The 19,905-nt window shown below is 45.9% G+C and overlaps 3 protein-coding genes across 3 annotated transcripts; 1 reads left to right on the forward strand and 2 right to left on the reverse strand.

Annotated features, from left to right (window-relative positions):
* Window positions 1-3,379: 3,379 nt before the first annotated feature.
* Window positions 3,380-6,751, forward strand: CCR75_000329 (uncharacterized protein; the record flags this gene model as incomplete). Its single annotated transcript, XM_067958437.1, has 1 exon — window positions 3,380-6,751. The coding sequence occupies one exon, from the start codon at window positions 3,380-3,382 to the stop codon at window positions 6,749-6,751; it is 3,372 nt and encodes a 1,123-aa protein (XP_067818408.1).
* A 582-nt stretch (window positions 6,752-7,333) lies between these two features.
* On the reverse strand, window positions 7,334-12,460 carry CCR75_000330 (uncharacterized protein; the record flags this gene model as incomplete). The annotated part of the gene is made up of 2 exons (XM_067958438.1): window positions 7,334-9,731; window positions 12,261-12,460. 2 exons carry the CDS (start codon window positions 12,458-12,460, stop codon window positions 7,334-7,336), a joined length of 2,598 nt encoding a protein of 865 aa, XP_067818450.1.
* A 2,213-nt stretch (window positions 12,461-14,673) lies between these two features.
* CCR75_000331 (uncharacterized protein) lies at window positions 14,674-16,962 on the reverse strand (the record flags this gene model as incomplete). The annotated part of the gene is made up of 2 exons (XM_067958439.1): window positions 14,674-16,784; window positions 16,838-16,962. The coding sequence occupies 2 exons, from the start codon at window positions 16,960-16,962 to the stop codon at window positions 14,900-14,902; spliced, it is 2,010 nt and encodes a 669-aa protein (XP_067818449.1). The 3' UTR covers window positions 14,674-14,899.
* Between the last annotated feature and the right edge of the window lie 2,943 nt (window positions 16,963-19,905).

The following is a 19,905-nucleotide window of genomic DNA, read 5'->3' on the forward strand; positions in this document are numbered from 1 at the left end:
ACTTATTAAACACTGCAGGACAAGAGTGAGCTCTCCTTCTAAATGGTTTCTTCCGGCTCGCGCTGCTTTTGACTATGCACTTCAAGGCCAAGCCATCGGTTTAAAGATTCTGTATGTGCCTTTCCAGTCTATAAGGACTACATCTCGTTGGAAAATTAACCTCAATATTGGCAACAGGCGCTTGCTCTTTGGAGTACTAAAATTATGCTCAAACTCACGAACGCGAACCCAATTATACTAAACTAACCTGGCCATTATGGAATAACAACTTTCTTCGATTTACATCTGGAAGTAAAACTCTTGCTTTACTGCACCACAAAGCCTCGCAATACCTTTCACGTCAAGGTCTTCGCCGCCTTACAACTTTTTTTATTTGTTATAACCGGGTATCGATACAGACCTGCTCCGTTCGGCTTTACTATACTCATCCATTCAATTTACTCGATCATTAACTCGTGTTGTGGAACGTTTTGCACCAAGAATAACAGTACCTCCTCACTATGGCACCTTCGCTATATATCCGTCTCCACCAGAATGCATGCTTTCGGCTTTTCACAGTTGGACATTCGATGGATATGACATAATTTACTGCACCAACAAATTAATTCGTCGTCTACTTCACACGAACTTAACCCCGCCGCTACCGCTGGGACTATTGGGTCTACACACCAGCAACTCATCTAGCGACTTTTGGCTTACCCAACGAAAGCTTCACCAAGACATTCGTCCAATACTCGCACAGTTCCTGTTTAGATTACAACAGAACGGATTGGGTTTCCGTTATAAGTATGACTGGTATACTTCAGACATTCATTGTATTCATGGCTGTTTAATATTTGAAACTCCACAACATGTGCGATGGGATTGTTACACAGTCAAGTACATCTGGCGTTTTTTCCTTCATCCGCTCGAATGGATTTTTGGAACATCTATACACTGGGAACAAACTCTTTTTCTCATCGACCTTAAGGTTCCAACCCAACATCATGCCAAGTTTGGAACTACATTAATTACTTGTATGTTCAACAATTTTCGATGCTGCATTCTTCGGACTCTATGTATCAATCGTAATAAGGCAATTTATGACGCACCTTGCCTTGCATTCATCGGTGTTTTTAGGCAATGTCTTACGATGATTCGCCTGCATTTACAATTGCTTTTTAAGACTCTTAAGCACCCGCACAAGACGAACTCGTCCAAAAGCAAATTCCAACTTAATTCATTTAAACACGAGTGGAATCGTTTTCACAATAGCGACCCATTCGACTTCTTCACCAGATGCTAAACACTCGCCTCAAACTTGCTTTATCTGATTATCGAACCATTTTCTTGACTTCAAGATGAAGTTACAACTTAACTTTACTGGACACGGTACAAGATCACTTTCAACATTTAAACATCAGTGTTTATTTGAAAGATTTCAACTTCGACTATCATCTCTTCATTACTAAACTACGGAACTAATTCAGTTCTTCCATCACGCGTTTGTGAGGTATATACTTTCTGGTTACAATTGCAGTTTCACGAGTTCATTACTACAACTGAATGGCCAGTCTCTTCATTTTTGAAATACTCGACTCTTCATGCGGGTACGAAGTTTCTATCAAACTTTTGTGGTAAACGCTTTCGCGATATATTACCAGCCACTTTCTGACTGATATTTCAAGAACCCTCGTATCAATTTTTACGATTTCGAGTACATTGCTGTATGCCCCGACTTCTCCTGATCAAGCTTCTTGCCACGAGTCATGGTAAACATTGTCTTCGTTTTAACTAATTGAGTCCGTGAGATGCCAGAAGATAACTTCATTTGGCTAAGGGAAAAAGAAGATCAATTACAAACGTTTGTGTAGCCACGTCTTCCAGCTACGGTCAACGGCTTGCACGGCGCAAAATCACTTTAGTGCTTTATCTCAATGATATCTAAGTAAAATTGAGATGTGCGTCCCCACCTAGGTGGGTGTTAAATCGAGTAAGCCAGCTCTATGACTGACGCAGCAATTTCCCCGCATATCATCTCGACAGATTGGAATTTTTTCCACATTACCTCAAATTTAAACTAGAACGACATCCACATGACCTCGACCTTCGACTTTCACAGAAGATTTTGACACAATACACATATGCATCCGATTTCGCTAAGAAGATTACTCAGTCATCTTCTCGGCTCACCTAGTTAAGACAAAAAGGTATAATGTCACGTATCTTAACCATAAGGGGGGTCATCTACATCTGCTGAATACTGCAGGGAACTTGTACTAACCGCCGTTGTTAATCCGAAGCACCTGCCGGTCATGTTCTCAGCAAGCTTTACAAAATGTACAAATTTGCTGACGACTTCAAATTTGTTGCGCATAAGCTACACCGCGCAGTGCCGAGTCTTATCATCAATGAAAGTAACAATTACTTCATTCCGCCAAAAGTAAAATCCTCATCAGTCCAAATATTGCTATGGACGAATTTCAGCTGAGGCTAAGCTATCCGCACAAACAGACTAACTTTGACACGAGTCTTTTTGCCTTATCACAGCCTTCACAAATCCCTAATTGCTTGACAGATCCAATGTCGACTCCGGTAGCAAGAAATTTTAAGAAATAATTTTCAAGGTGCCGTAATTAATGTGTCCTAGACGGAGATGGCAAAGTAATGACGTCGACTTAGCCGAATTATGAGTCTCACTAGCAAGTGTTTTTAATTTGAAAAAAAAAATATCGTTTATTTTAAAATTTAAAATATTTTTTTTTAGAATTAAATATGATTTTATATTCATTAGGTAAATTAGGTAAAATATAAAATAAGAATTTTTTTAAAAAATCCAAAACACGCGTTTTTCGTTAAGCTATCTTACAACCTACAACAAATTAAAAAATCCTAATTATGTTATTTCCAAAAAAAACGAAATTCAAAAAACAAGTTCACCGACTCGACATCATGCGTCTTACTTAGTTGACATAAGCCTTTCCAGCGCGAGTGCCGATCGTCTAAATATCGCTTGTGAGCTGAACGGAGCAGCTTTTTCTATCGAAAATCTGGCGCGACGACCCTTAATAAAGCAACAAACAGGAAAACAAATTGCGACTTAGCTTTAGAATATGTCATAGCATTTTGGTACTATAACCGTATTTTATATAGAAACGCATAAGAACTTGTAGGTATAATCGTAAAAATGCCTTTCTTTTCTAAATGTGGTGTAAAAAACCATCGGAAAAAAAAAATATTTTACACAATATCGGTGTTTAATCTGATTACGCAATATAATTTGATCTCATCCTTCGTATACCGACCCATTCACGTCGATGTAACGCGAAAGTTGCGCGTAGTCCAGCTTCCCCCACCGGAGCTCTTCTTTTCCGCTCACTTTTCACAACTCTCTTGCGCCATGGTGGACCTGCGTCCTGTTTCCGACGTGCCCGTCACTCTGCCGCCTCCGCCTGCCTCCGAAAGCGTCGAGGACGACGAACTTGAGTGTCGCGTGTGCCGCAGTGAAGCCGAGCCCGACCGCCGGCTCTACGCACCGTGTAAATGTAGCGGAAGCATTCGTTTCACGCACTCGGATTGTCTTGAACAGTGGCTTGAGCACTCGGGCAAGACGTTCTGTGAACTCTGTGGCCACGAATTTACATTTACGCCTCTGTACGACATTAATGCGCCGGACGTGCTTCCGTGGACTGAACTATTGTCCACTGGGCTCGGCGTCGTGGGTTTGAAATGGCTTCCATTTGCGCTTCGTGCGGCGCTCGTGTGTGTGCTCTGGCTCACTGTCGCCCCATGGTGTACAAGCTGGCTCTATCGCATGTGGCTCTTACGTGCTTCAGCTATGATTAATGTAAACTTCTCCGAGCGCCTCGACGCGTCGTCGTTACAAGCGGATATTTACGCGGGTGTATTGCTCACAGTTTGCATCATTTTTTCATTTCTCGCATTAATGTCCTTTGCCGATTTCCTTCGGTTTTATATGGATCATATTGAAAACGAGATGGCAGTCGCCGAGGAGGAAGCGCCACAAGTGCCTTTGCGCCGTCAGGACGACGCTCGGCTTCGGCGACCACGTGTACCGCTTGATGAAGGTCATCACGAAGGCGTAGAACTTGATGCTGAACGGCAAGTACGCGTTTTAATGGAAGGAGCGCCTCGAAGATTGGGCAATTTGGACGATCATGCTGAAGTCGATGCTTTATCCGACGATGAAGAGTGGGCTGGAGACGTGGATCGAGCTGAACCACTTGGAAATGCGGTGCCATTGCATCCAGAGCCTGGTGTTGCACCGCTTGAGGACGTTGTGGACCCTGTTCCAGAGCCACAGCACGGATTACGACAACGTCGACCACTTCGAGACGCCCCCGAGTTGCTACAAGCTCCTATTGAACGAGGACGAGCGGCTCGTAATCGCGTGGATCCAATTCCAAATCCACGGGAGTGGGAAGATGAATTTGAACACATGGAAATCAATATTGCAATGGACGAACTCTTGGGACTTCGTGGCGATATAATTGTGCTATTCCGGAACGTGTCGTGGTTACTAGCATTTAATGGAGCGTATCTCGGGCTTTTTGCGTTTATTCCGTACACACTTGGAAGTACGTTATTGTCTGCAGGAGCGAGGATTGTTGCCTCGTTACCAGTCATTTCGACGGGTGCTGCAGCTCTTTTAACGCTCGAAACGACGACAGATCAGGAGCTATCGATTGGCACGTATGTTGTCAAGACAATGCTGCAATCGGTTGAAATGGCGAAAGAACATGGCGACTGCTTGCAGTTAGCGGATATCTGTACGTGTCTTATGGGCTATGTTTCTATTTGTATGACAATTGTATTGTGGCGATTCATGGTCCGTACGGCGTCGACTTATATTCATCGTCCACTTATGGATGGTCTTTTATGGGCGTTGCGGTGTTTAACGGCAATTGTGAAAGTATCGTCGCTATTGTTGCTCAAGATGGTGATTTTGCCGATTCTGTTGGGGTTTTGCATTGATTTGGCGACGCTTCACTTATTCATGATTCATGTGCAAGATCGAATCGCGTTTTGTATGCAAAACATGGTCTGTGCTTTGATGGTGCATTGGGTACTCGGCATCACCTTTATGCTCTTCGTGACCGTCTCGGTCTTGCAAATACGGGAAGTTGCTCATCCGGATATTTTTGCCAAGGTGATTCGACCACAAGAAGATCATCCGGACTTGCTGCGTTCGTTATTAAGTGAGAGTTGCATCATGCACGCTCGTCGTATGGTTTTATCGCTTGTGATTTATGCAGCGCTATTGCTTGTACTCGTGTATACTCCTGTGCGCGTCGCAAGCTCTCTGATGCCGTCGTTATTTCCATTGACGCTTCGTTTTCAGCATTATAGTTCCGAAATTCAAGTACCGCTGGAGCTCCTTGTTATTCACCTTGTCGTGCTTAGTGTCTTGGAACACGCAAAGAATGACATTGGAAGGTTTCAACATGCAGGCATTGTGTTTGCAAGCAATTGGTTGGGCTTGACAGACTACCTTTTACCACAGACTCGAGTCGAGATGACTGTAAATGACCAGCTCAAGTCTCAAGTGATTGTATTACCCCCACCGCCGCTTCAATTCCACCCCCGTGCGCAGCAGCCTCCAGAAGACTTGCGTGCGCATGGTCATCGTTATCTTCCGTGGCCGGAGAATGGTATGGAAAATCCACAGTTGCTTGAGTATTCCTTGCTCCCACGAGAGACACCATCGAATCTTTGGCTTCGACTTGCGGGACTAGCTTTGTTTGCGTGGGCAGTTAGCGTGCTTGTGATTGGCATCTTTGTGTTTGGGTCGTTTTGGGCCGGTCGCATTTGCATGGGACCATTGGAGCGAATGACTGGAATATATCACGATCCACTTGTGATGGCCTCGGGGGTTCAAATTGTTTGGTATTTTGCTCACAGCATTCATATTCTCGACATTTTGAACCTTTCAAAGAATCGAATTGATCCAAAATTGGTCGAGCGGGGGTATGCAGTTCGAAATGGGACGTCAAAGAACGCTGTCATTTGTATTGTAGGCTGGGTCGTTGTGTGTCCGTTTCTGCTGGGCCAATTGCTGTCGCTGTGTTTTACTAGCGCACACGCGACGACCTTGGAGCGTTTTATGAATGGGTATTTGTTGCTCAATCTTTTTGCATGGGTAGTATGTTCGTATCGTTTAAAGCGTGGGAATCGACGTCGCAATGAACGGCAAGCAGCTCTCGAGGACTTGCGAGTTGATGAAGATGGTTTTGTGGATGCAAATCATGCGAATGAACTATTTGAAGGCGAACTCGATGATAATGAAATGGAAGAAGAGGAAGACGAACATTTACGGCAAAGAGAGGGAGCTGCTGCAGTTGCAGTCGAGCCGGTAGGCTTTCTCTCTTCGCTTCGTAAAGCGCACCGACAACTTCAGTTTCATGTAAAGGTATATGAAAATATGGGTGTGTGGCATCGTTTGGAAAATGTTGGTGAAAAGTGTTTTGACGTGGAATGTTTTCAAACAAACGTGTTGCAGCCCCTTGTGGTGTGTCTAGCGGGAATGCTTGTAGCGTCATGGTTGTTATCATCGTTGATACTACTGATCTTTTCCTCTCAGGGGACACTGGTGGAGGAAGATACTTTGGCGCTGTCTATACTTTTCGTTGGTGCCGTAGTTGGATTCCTTCAGTTACACTCACAAATGACTCGATGGCTGTCAAATCTTTGCGAATCAATTCGCAACGAACGCTATCTTATCGGCCGTCAGCTACAAGATATGGCTCGATAAATGGGATAACTCGGCAACACTGGCAGTAGCAGCATAAGAGCTTTGTCGGGGCAGGATACTTTAACTCGTTTGACGCTTTGATTCGGTGTTTTTACCTCATGTGTCCATCTGTTGCAATGAGCTCGTTGAGTGAGCTAGTTATTCCTACTTGAGGTGTAGTGTGGGGGCTCGTGATTACTACTAGACCAGAATAAATCGAAGAACACGCAGCATTGCTTTAAGCGCATTAATACACACGTATTGATAGAAGATTAATTTCATGTCAACGACGAGTCGACTACAGCATGTCAAAAGGGTTACGAGGGTACTTTTATCACATCATTGGACCAATATTACTTACTGCATACGTACGCCTGGATGATTACTTCTTATTGCTATCAATTCAAGTTCCTAAATGCGCTCTCATTGATTCAATACTGCTTTAGTAAAGTAGTCGCTGCAGTTATTCAAAAAAACATTCTAGCTTCAATCGTTCAAAGCATAAAAACATGCGAGTGGCTTGTGTTTCCCATAGATACCGACGTCCGAGGACACAACCAAGCCGCTAGCTCACCTTCTCCCGTTCGTCGAGTTCTTTTTAATTTAAAACTCTTCGGAACGTGGCTTTTCAATCGCACGTGGTTGCAAAGGTGCTGTAGTCGACTTGGAGAATGCCGATCTTGATGAAGATAAAGGGGATGCCACCGTAGTAGGACGTGCTGGAGACGGCGACATTGTTCGTGCTGGAGATGGAGGCATTGTTCGTGCCACGTGAGATGACGCCGTCCGTCCTGGGGCTGGAGAACTCGTTCGAGCCGGAGACGGTGACATGGTACGCGTCATGTGCGGGGATTGTGTGCGAGCTTTTGGCGTCGCCTGTTCATCCACACTAATGAAGCTGCCACTCTCGGAGCTAGGGCTGTGACGACCAGGCACGCCACCTTTACCCGTGCTACGAATTGCCTTTGCCTCCTCTTGATCAATAAAACGAATGCTATTAAGCACATACTCCTTGTCAATCTTCATTTTTTTTAAATTCGCATTCACCATGTCTTCTTCCGTTACAGCCGAGTCCATCGTTCCTCGAATGTCACTTAATAACCTCGTATCAATCTGTGCAATTTTCTTTTTAAACTTCAAGAGCTCGACAATCCATTGTTCGGAGGGATGCACTCCATCCACCATCTTGGCGTCACTGTTTCCACCTCGGTGGTTTGACGACGAACCACTTGGACGAGCAATTTTACGCTGAATCTCCTTGAGAGCTGGAATCCGTTCCAAAGTATCTTCATCCCAATTGATTTCCATGCCCTTGACTTTTAAGTTTTCAATCTCTTTTCGCTCTTTACGGCTCAAGTCGAGCCACTTTTCCATGTGTTTAATATCACGCTCAATCACAAGCTTGAGCCAATCAAACACATCCCGCACTTCTTTCATCTCGTGGTCTACCTTAAAGCGCTTTGCAAACTCGCCACACGCCTTCCGGTCGTAATAATTGCGGTTTTTAATTAGTTTCTTCGCTGCTTCGAGCTCGGCTTCCCGTGGTTGAATAGGTTTTGCACGATCCGAACGACGTTCCTTAATCTTGCTAAGCTCAGCAGGATACTTCATGTGTTCAGCCTGCATTTGTTTGTAGTTATCAATTAAAGCACGGGCACGCTGCTCAATTAAATCAGCTTCTGAACGACGGACTTGCGATTCTTTGGCTAGCGAGGTCTTTTCCGTAGCACACAAGGCACTCTCTTCGCTTTCCATTCGTTCCATGAAAGCATGAATCGATTCAATTTCACCTTCTAGTTGAGTCGAAGCGTGCTGAAGACTCTCGTCTTCCTCTAAGAGACGATTTGTCAACATCTCAAAGGCTTCCGCCAATTGAAGCAAAAGACTTCGAATTTGAGACGTCATCATCATATCTTCATCCTTCTCTTGTTGCTTCGAGACACTGTAGACGTCCTCAACCTTAGCCCACACTTCTCGCTTCTCGACCTTCTCCTTGGCACATTTACGACTTAAACTCAATTCCTTGACTACACCCTTAATGTCAAGTTCGTCGTCCTTTTGAAGACGCGACGATTCCTTAAGGTCTTCGGCACGCTCATTCCGTCCAGCCTCAAGAATTTTCAAGTCTTTCTTCCCAAGATCAGCTGCGTGTCCAGTGACGTATTGGTACCAATTTTCAGAAGACTTGAGCATCTCAACCTTGTGTTCTCCATTCAAAATGCGCTGCTTTTGACGCATAATACGCTCTTCTTGATCAATCACACGGTGCGTAAAATGCTGGACAAGTTTCTGGAGATCAGCAGCACGCACAGCTTGGTTAACGAGACGATTTGCTTCGACCTTTTTACGATTCGAGTGATCATGTAACGAGTCTAACACCCAATTTCCAGCACTGTTCATAAGCTCTGTAATCAAACGTTTCTTTTCTTCTCGCATCGTTTCTTCATTTGCCAAAAGCTTTGTCTCGGTTTTTATGAGTTTATGGAATTCGTCAATCATTGACTCTTCCTGCGCCGCATTCTTCACTTCCTCTTCAAGATTCTTAATGTGCTGATTCATACGCTCAAGCAAAGACGTGCAGAGTTTGTTTTCAGTCTCCAGCTGAACTGCTTGGTCGTCAAGCTCTTTCTGGAACTGTGCACGACGACGACGGACTTCATTCATAAACTCATCGCGCTCGTCAACTTCAGTATCACTCCCTTCTTGTGGAATACGTTTGTTGCTTTCCTTCACGGCTTGTAACTCACTGGCACGGACTTTCATGTCGGCCTCCAGACGTGCCACGTACTCGGGAGTAATAACCAAAGCATTCCGGGCTTCGTCTAGCGTGTTTTTGCAGTCTTCACAGTGCTCATCAAACAGCGTGCAATCAGCTTTGCGCTCATCGGTCAATGCCGCACGTTTAAACAAAAGCATGCGTTGCGACTTGGTCTGGCGATCCAATTGATCGCTAAACACGTCTGTGCGCTTCTTGCCACGCGTAATACGAGCATCGTGCTCACTCAAACGCGCTTTTGTCGTGCTAAAGCGCTTGGTCTGCAGCACACGCCATTCTTTTTCATACTCTTCATCAAGCCCTTCGTGGCGCGACCGACGCTGAGCAATTGAACGGGTACGGGCATTGATCTCCGTCTTGAGCGCCAACAAGTCGGCTTCAATGGTCTTGACTTTTTTTTGACGGGCTTCCGCTTCGAGACGCACGTAGTCGTGTTCCTGGGTGTACCGTGCGTCTTCATCACGGCACATTTCATCTTCCCGTTTCATATTCGCACGGCTACTTGTCCAATGTTCGCGCTCTTTGGCCAACTTCATCCACTCTTCGTCGACTAAATTTCCTTCCTCTTCGAGCAATTCCGGTTCTTTTTCTTGAATCTTAATAAATTGTGCATGAAGCTCCACAAGCTCCGAAGGAACCTTGTTTTTCTCGTCTTTTGCAGAGTGGAAAATCCCATACGAATGCACAATAAAGTCGTTGGCAATGTCTTTCGACACTGCCGGATTGTGGGCCTCCGACCAATCAGCACGATGTTTCGACCACTGCGCCATATCGCTATTCCACTGCGTCGTGTCTTGCTGAAAACTATCCTTGGATTTCGTAAATTCAACCTTTTCTTTAATACGCGTGTCTTCTTCCGTATTACGAACAGACTGATCACGCACGACGTCAAAGAAGAGAATATGTGTCGTACTCGACTGCTTTTCATAACGTTCTTTTTCTCGCTCCATGCGGTCCGTTTGTGTCTCTTTTCGAGCCTCCAAGGCCTTGAAACGATACGTTGCTTGTTCTCGTCGAATGTTCTGTGCAGCTTCGCGTTTACGCTGCTCTTCCGCACGCGCAATTTGCTGTGTTAAACGCTGTTTCTGTTGTTTTTGACGGTCAACAAGAGCATTGACTTTTGTACGAATCTGTGCTTTCTCGAGCTCTAAACGAAGCGACTTGATCAATGTGTTGTACTCGTCCGTGTTATACATGGTTTTTTGGCCACTCTTTTGAAAGTGATGAAGCTGACCGATCGGAACCGCCAAGAAAGCTTTCAAACAGTCTGCATCACGCAGTAACGGGTGCAGCATACAGCCGTACAAGAACGTCTGAAGCACTTTTTCCCGCTCGTTTCGCGGTGTTCGCTTTTCCGGAAAAAATGGCAACGCCTTGGGATTCGTCAGTTCGCCAAGTTTTACAAAAAGCCACTCAAAGTCAGCCATACTGCGTTCTTCGAGTATCTGGTACTCGTGCGTAACCGCAAGGTCCGACTCGGTGACTTCATGAGAAGCCGCTTTAGCTGCAGCTTTGTTTGGTTCACAGTATGTTTTGACCATGTACGTTTCGGTATCCGGCGTTGTCCCATTGCCTTTGGCTTTCACATTCACAAGAATATCAAGTTTTGTCAAGTATTCAAAACCCGCAGGGGGTTTGGCCACCGGATCCATGACGGGTTTGATAAATTTGGGTGGATTTTCATTACATGACGTACAATGACGCACAGGCATTGGAAATCCAAGCTCCGGAATGGGTTTTGACTCAACGCTGCATTGATTACAGACACTACGAGTACATCGTCGACAATGGTGCTGCCGACGGCCGAGTTTAAAAGGACGAAAGCACACTTGACACTCGGTTTGGTCACTTCGAGCTGTTTCCGACACAAAGTGGCTCGTCGGATCACTTGGAATTTGAGACGAATCACGAGCTCGTTCGGAATCATTTCGACTACGAGCCATTGGATCTTGCAAGTTTCGATACGCATCATTGATGCGTTCAAGGGTTTCTTGATCTTCGACTTTGGTAGGATCCATGGACCGGGACTTGATTTTATATTGCGCCGCAATTTCTTCGGGTGTTGCATCTTTCGACACACCCAAGACATCGTAACTCTCTTGACCCGAAACAGGACGATTGGCAGGGCCACGACGCTGGGCAAAGACATCTGCGGGTGTTGTAATGGCTTTCATTTGTAGCGCCGTGATACAATTACGACAACAGCGTTGCTGGGCATTGCCATACCCAAACGAAGCCGGTACTTGGATCTTGTGATTCACACACGGACGACAAAAGAGCAAACCACAGACTCGACAATGATGACGACGTGGCTTTGGAAACCCAAATGTGGCTTTGCAATCCATGCATTCGTTACTAAAGTTGTCGGGCACCCAGAGCTTTTCAAGACCCGCGACGTCAGAAGGCATGCTGTCTAAAGAACTACGACCTCTGGAATCGTTCAAGCGGCTGTCACCGAGGGAGCGTGGGGCAGCGGGGGACGACACGGGCGGACCAACAGGCTGCGAACGACGCTCAGGGGCTGGCAACGGCGTGGCGGTTTGTACCGGCGCCGGTTTACTAATACCCAACGAGCCGTTGGGTGATGCTCCTGATTCATTGCTTACAGGCGGTCGGGTAACAGTTCGAGAAACGGTCGCGGGCTTCGCAACCGGTTGTTTGACATTTGTCTGCTTGCTCGCGGGTTTAAGCTCAGGTTTTACGGTGTCTGGTGTGGACGGAGCTTGTTTAGGGGCTGCAGAAGGCGTCGGAGACGTGGCTGGCTTGGGCTCGGGCTTTGGTTCCGGCTGCTCGTCAGGGGAGACGGTTGTTTTTCGCTGTGAGAGCGATTCGCTCACCTTGGTGCCACAGTAGATGCAAAAGGCATCGGCCTCGGACACGTCGCGGCCACACTTGATACAGTTAAGCCCATTATTCGTTACGGGTGCCGCTGCTGGTTCAGTACGTCCAGCCATCGTCACTCCAGACGTTTTTGACAAAATGGAGTCAAACGACGAAGAATGTCGTAGGAGCAAAAGACCGAAGCGCAAGAGTCAGCAAGTGGAATTGTGAGGGAGGGAAGAGGGAAAAATCGGGTGAGGTTGAACGCCCCTGCTCTTTTCCGCGCACGTGTGTGTGTGTTTGTGCTGTAGTCGGGTTGTTGGGCTACGTATCCAAGCCTTTACCTGACTTTTCGTGCAGAGAGCCAAAATATTTGAGCTTTAAGCAAGGTAGCCAGTCAAACTCGTAAATGACACTAGATACTTAGCCAACGGTCTGTATGCAGGTATCAGACATGGTGTAGCGAAGGACGGGTCGGGGGGGGGGGCCGACGGCATAGACGAGCATTGTTTTCCTACTTACCGTCTGGGCCATTTTGGGCGTCTTGCTTGATGCTATTATGCTTCGAGACATTTTTGTAAGAAGGACCTTATTCTCGAGTAATTGCAAGTCTAAGTCTATACCAGCTTGCCTCCTGGGTTCTTAAAAGTAAATTCAACCCGATTTTCATCGTCGACCTTGAACAATGTGACGCAAAAGTGCTCAACGTAGTCAGAGCCGGATTGACAGGCCGGTAGTTTGTATATCACAGCATTCTGTATCACTTAAACGAGCCACGAATTCGTTGGGTCCGGATAATCGTTTCGCTTTGTGGATTGTAAGTTGCAAATATTTCTACGAATTTACTACAGAGAGACCCATGATAAGAATAAGGTTCCTCGACAAATTTGCAACATTTGACAACAAATTCTAAAGAAACAGTTTTGAAAAGGTTCCTTCTAGTTGCGGCATCATCATATGAATTCAAGCTTCCCACCGATCGGCAGACCGAACTTTTGCCAAATCACTTGATGATCTTGCCAATTAGTTAAGTAAGCTTCGTTCATGAAGATTATTCCCTCATCGGGCTTCAAGCATCTGTACTCTTTTTTTCTAGCGCGTTGTTTCGTTTTTAGAAAATGTGCCCTCTCTGTTACGATAAATCTGAGCCCCACGCTGCAGGTCGACAGCTGGCCAGAAGGGGCAATTTCCATCCTTGGGCATTTAATGCGTCATGATCATATACATGACCTTCGGGCATGTTTGTTGCTGCTGGGGTCTGTACATAGCTTTACCAGTTGCCTTGACCGCAGTATGCAATTGGTAATTTGTTGATTAAATGCTTCGTCATCGTTCGAGATTGATTGCGATTGCGGCACAACGTTTTTTTAAGACTTCGTTGCTACTACAGCTTTAGCGTTACTCACTTAGATCGCCTCGTCGCCGCATAGTACACTTTGACGTTTTTCAAATACACTTTTCATGTTCCAATCGCATAAAATAGGCATGGCACCTTATGCCGAACGCAGTAGTACCAAATGCCAGGCGATACAACGTCGCCTCTCCCACTGACGGATGCACTCAACACGACCGTATTTTATGTGCTTTGAGTAGACATTCCGTACGTTGTCAACTCTCCGACTTGAAACGCGGCAACAGTGCCAACAAGATCAGCAAAGGGGGCAGTACAAATCCATTCGACGTGATTGGCAAGCAGCCGAAGCGGTTTTGCTCGGCTCAATAGTATTGTCTGATCAATAGGCCAGTTATTAGCAACGAGAAATATGAGCGATGACTTGCTTTGCTGTCTCTTTAAAATAACATGCTGATAATCAGCCCGCCTGTGCAAGACCAAACATCATAAAGAATGCAAGCTGCACCTAAATCATCGACTGGCAATTGTTTGCAGATTAGTTTGAAATTGTACAATCAATTATGATCACTAGCTACTTTGTCATTGAATGGCATTTCGCAGGCGCCGCGCCACCTGCCTTCAGACCTTCATGCAGCGGACAGAACTAACTATTTCAACGATTCGTGAAAATTTATGGACAGGTGTCGAGGAGCGTAATATGCGTTCCGCTGGATTTGGCTTCAACCATGTGTCAAAAGATTGCAGTGAGTGGGTTGGCATGCGAGTCTAAAGCTGGAGACGCTTTGTCCGTTGCAATTTCGCACTGCGAGCAACGAACTGCGAGTGCCGAGTCTTGAATTGCGGGACCTTCTCGTCAACATGGCTTCATGGCAGCTACGGACGTCAATCTTAATAGAGTGGCGGAGCTCTATTAGCATCAGGGCATTTCGAATTGAATGCGTACATCGAGCCGGGCAAAATTCCACTCGAATTCTCGCTGGGGTATGCAAACAGATACAAGTTTTACGCGCATATTACCAATGCCTTACTCACAAATCCGTACTAGGTGATGCTCATGTTTTAAATATTCCTCTAGCTTTCAAAAGTATGGGTGGGTACGCTTTCGGAATAAAAATTCGATCAGATGTCGATTCCTTCTATATTTACAATCGCTTGATAAAATTCCTTCCATAAAAAATCTATGTATCTTATTTTCAATAAAGTATAAAAAAAAAAACATTTATGCTGTCTGGTACGCATTCGCGCGGTGCTTTGGTACAAACTGGAACCCGTCAGGTACTTTTCCCAGCAGCATTTCGGAAATTTTAATCCAATCTACTGCCTGATCACTTGCCATCAATGTCTCAAGATCATTGCGTCCATAGTAGAGGGACGGGCGATCATTTATACGTTGAGGGAGAGTCTCCAGCAAGCCAACGGGAATGTAGCGACAAAGGAAAGACTGCCATTCAAGCAAATACCGACGCGTACGATTCACGCCCTTTTGATCGGATCCCCAGTGTTCAAGACCGAATCGAACAAAGTCCTTTAGCAAGTCCAAACGCTCCGAAGCCGAGATATCCCAGTGCCGACGTTCCTTGATTTCTGTCGGCAACCATGGCTTAATGAGAGCCCCACGCGCCAACATGCACGTATCCAACTTGCCATTTTGCAAATGCTCGTGATATTCCTCAAAAGACAAGACATCACCACCACCTACAAATGGAATGTGAGCGACTACTTTGTCGTCTAATGGGTCCATCTGAGCATCACTACATTGATAAATGTAGTCCCAATCCGCGTTCTTAGTATAGCGCTGTAACCGAGAGCGACCGTGCACGGTTATTGCGTCAATTGACTGTGTAGCGTGCAGCTTAAAATCCGCAGTCACTACCGCTGCATTCACGTACGCTAGCGACGCGCGAACAGCTTGGAGTTTTGGGACTAATTTGTGAGCAGTTGGCTGTTTCTCGCTCCAACCAGAGCGTAGTTTAACAGTAAGGCCTGGGGCGTGAACGATGCCACCAGTTCGCATCCGCGTCCCCAATTCGAGTCCCGTTAATGCCCCCGAAACGACCTCTAATAACCGTGGAGGTCGCGTCATTAAAGCTGATCCAGCCCCTGCTCGACATACAATATCAATAGGGCAGCCCATATTAATATCGACAAAGTCAATGTCCGTTTCTCGAGCTAAAAGTTCACACACGCGGGCAATTTGATCACTAAAGGATCCAGCAATTTGAACGCCAAAGACATCTTCACTCGTATGACGCCGTAATAAGGCCCATTCAGACTGCTGAGCTTTAAGAAGATTCGTTGCCATTGCCATTTCACCGCACGTGATGTCAGCACCAGTTTGCTTAAGCAATCGACGAAAGGGCAAATTGCCCACGGTAGTTAGCGGTGCAATGTAAATTTTACGTTTAAAGTCAATCGGCTTGCGCTCAGCTAATAGAGGGCTTTCAGCCGCAGGCTCTTTCCATTGAACTTGATTGGAACAACACTCGGATGCTTTACGAGACTCGATTGGTCCTTTCGTTAATGCTTCTGAGGACTGCACTGTTTCATCAATATCGTTTGCCGTAAGATTCTTGCGTTCGTTCTTTTGCGAATGATGTTTTTTGTGCTTTTTTCCATTTTTCATTTGCTGTTTGGATTGAAAATCGTACGTATCTTTGCGAAGTTTTACACGTAATTCATGGCTTAAATCATTCACTTCATCCCTTAAATCTTGACCTGATGTCTCCACGTACCCTTCACGCTTTACATTACGATACGTACCATCGACTAGCTCACTATGAGCTTTAGCAAATCGACAAGCTAAACCGTAGCGACAGTATCCCACGGCATCAAATACGGGACAACGCTCGCCTAAATCCTTCGGTTTTCGCTTTAGGTAGTCTTCAATATTGTGGCTAAATTTGCAGCTATCCCCAAAGTTGCAACCTTCGCCTGAGGCTACGGAACGGCACAACATGTCAGCGGGGTCTGTTTCCGCATCAATTGGGCGCTTCTTGAAAGTTCCACGTTTCTTTTTGCTATCTTCGCGATTTAAAGCTTGATGCTCTTTGTTTGATTCAATCTCGATCACAATAGGCTTTTGGGCAGGCTTGGGTTTTAAGAATCTGTAACTATCTATTAGTGGCAAACATTTACTCATGGCAAACGAGCTACGCACTCTTTTTTAATGGGAGCTTCGCCTATACGACGCTCATGCTTGGCATCGTTAGATTTGAGTGGACTACAAGAGATTGATGCCTCTTTCGATGACGTTGACTGCTGTTCCTGTACGACTTCCGCCATAACTGTTTTTTTGGGATGAATGGACACGACAAAATTCCATAAGTCAGACGATTGTATTGAGCGTTTATCGATTGGATAATTTTACAATATTCTTAAATAGAATTGCTGTAATCGGTCTACAAATTATTTCAGGAAATTAGATTTACATAAAATATGAGAGGTAATTGAAGGCTGATGATAAACCGATTTAATTTGTGAAAATTTGACCTTGAAAAGTGTAAAGGAATTAATGACAAGGAGCCATTACCTACATTAAGTTGTCTAGAACAGTTATAGAAGCAGGCGGCGCACCAAATGTTATGTAGTTTATAAATAATAGGCAGTCGAGGAAGGAATTGAGAGTCGGTGACTCACGAAATGATGTCATAAGGCAAAAGTATGCAAAACACAACCGCAAAGTTAGCTGTTAAGCCCCAAACATCGAAGAAGGAATGAAGGGAAATGCCGACATTCGGCATCAGCAGTCTGATGGGGGAGGTCATACACTTCGGTTGTTACACCGTTAAGGTTTACAATCCACATTATGGGTCCAGATGCCTTTTTTATTAGAATTGGCAAGAGTACCTTTAAGTGTTATTATAGCATAAAAGGAACACCACTGTTTGGATGTAGGCGGGCACGTCGTAATGCGGCCACGCTCTACTTAAGCACACACCCTAGCACAGCGAGGAAGCGGTTTGCACCTGCTTCTCTTGCGTGCAGTGAGGTAGTTGTGGTGGGCGCGCAAGCGACCTCACCCAACACACTAAGAACTCTGGTGAAGTGACGTCACGGGAGCGGTAATCCGTCTCCTCGTGCGCACTTACCAAGTAGGTAGTAAATTTCAGACTGATTTATATTTAATCGTATTACATATAAATACCTATTTTTTTACCAATCAAAATGTCATCTCTGTAGATAACACTTATATGTATTGCGAGCGTATCTTTCTAGATACCTCGCGTAACGGATGACGCTAGCCGTCCTCCTAATGTGAATGCACCCATGTGCATCACATGCACAAGAGTTGGTCATAAGTGAGCACCACACCCGAGTGCTGGGTCTAATTAAATATCATAAAGTAATTAACCATCCCCTTAAGTACACCAAGTGTACTTCACGGGGACTGTGTAACATTAGGGCAACTTTAGCCCGTTACACCATCCCCTCCTTAAAACGAAATTACATTTTAAATTCTTCAAAGAGGAGAGAGGAACTGCGAGCAGCTTTACGCGCCGCTAGTTCACTCAATCACTGAAGCGCACGAATTTCCATACACGGCGCCAAAGATGCCACCTAAAAGGGCCATTGTTGGTGGGTCGTGCGAAGACGCCCACTCAACCTCGCATCAAACGCACGCGTCGCGTTGTCGTGCTGGCCGCGTCCAATGCCTATGTCGAAACGCCGACAGCTATTGCTGCTGTCGCATTAACGGGGCTAAAGGATCCATCCCACTTTGTCAGTGAGAATGCTGATCCGTCGCTCGTTCTCGACTACAAGAAGTCGACACCGTTGCCGTCACCTCATAGTAGTGATGCGAACAACGAGCTCATGAGGAAGGATGATGGCGCATTATTGCCCATCCAAACTTATCTCATGGCTCACAACATGGAGACAGCAACATTTACGAATGCTGTCTCGTGTCTACGCTGGATAGCGCAGCGACAGGTAATGAGAGCGCTGCCCATAAAGGCGCAGCCGCTTCTCCGTTGAGTAAAACCACAACGCCTTATGCTCAGACCATAATCCATAATAGTTCTGACAAAGAGGATTTGGAGCCTAAAGCTCCGCCGACGACACGTGAACGTGCTCAGTCGGTGTCACAAGCCATTTGTTTTGAACGTGGCTATGTGACGGGTGGCATACCAAAGATGCCTCCTCCATCTAAATGGCCTCGTTTAAACGGGTCAAGAGCGTCGCTCCTAGAGCGCGCTCTTCTAGATGCGCATAAAACGCTTGGGCGTATTTTCCCGGTCCCGGTCGTGTTGCGTTCAAATGAAACGCCCGACCAATACAAGGCGGAATTCTTGCGCCGCATTCTGATGCGTTGAAGCAGCGGTCGCAACGAATTAATTTCCTTCGCTTGCGTGTGAACGAGATAATGGGCGGTACTGTACCCCCTGTTTCTTCTCACAACGCTACTTCTGCTAGTCCATTTGAGTCTAGCGAAGAGGCCTCAGCTGGTGCTCCTTTTCATAGGCAGCCACCAAGCCGGGCACATCTATACATAGGGTAGCGATCGGTTCCTAAGAGTCAAAATTCTTCGGGTAACCTTTTCATTGGACGAAAATCTGATACCTTTGCCCCACGGAGCGGTGGGCAAGCAACCTTTTAATAAGGAAGCGTTGATTCTCACCCGTATCACTCAGTGCAAGCGGCGCCCGATAGGAGTGGCGACGTCGCCCACGTATTCGCGGCTGTCTGACATTCGTCCGTTCAGTCACAGGCGTTAAGCGCTGCTGAACGACGTATTGTGTATCTCGAGGGTCAAGTCTCGCGACTGACCTCGGATCTTTTTAATGTCCGAGCGAAGGCTCGTCAGGATTATAAATGCCTGAAGACTCTTGGACCTCTTTGAGAGGATGATGCTGAGGGATCCGCGTTACTCGCGTGATGTCCCTCGCTCTCCAAATCCTGTTCGTGGTGGGAGGAATCGGTCCGATAGCTTTTCGCCTTCACCGCCCCCCTCACCCGAACGACGCTTGACTCACTGTCAGCGTCACCATCGGTCTTCTTAGACGGATGAGGATAAATGCTCTCATTTAGGTCTACATACCGTTTCAGACAACCCACGTAAAATACGGGGTGCGCCTTTATAGACGGAGGTAGGGTGAGCCTATAATTTAGGTCTCCAACCTCTTCGACCACCGTAAGGGCCCAATGAAACGCGGCAACAACTTCGTAGTACCTCCAGGCAGTAAGAAATTGCAATTTTAGGTAGGGTAGCAGTGCTTAATAGTACTT

The sequence above is a fragment of the Bremia lactucae genome, linkage group LG6, assembly GCF_004359215.1.
Source record: "Bremia lactucae strain SF5 linkage group LG6, whole genome shotgun sequence".
NCBI classification, from domain to species: Eukaryota; Oomycota; class Peronosporomycetes; order Peronosporales; family Peronosporaceae; genus Bremia; species Bremia lactucae.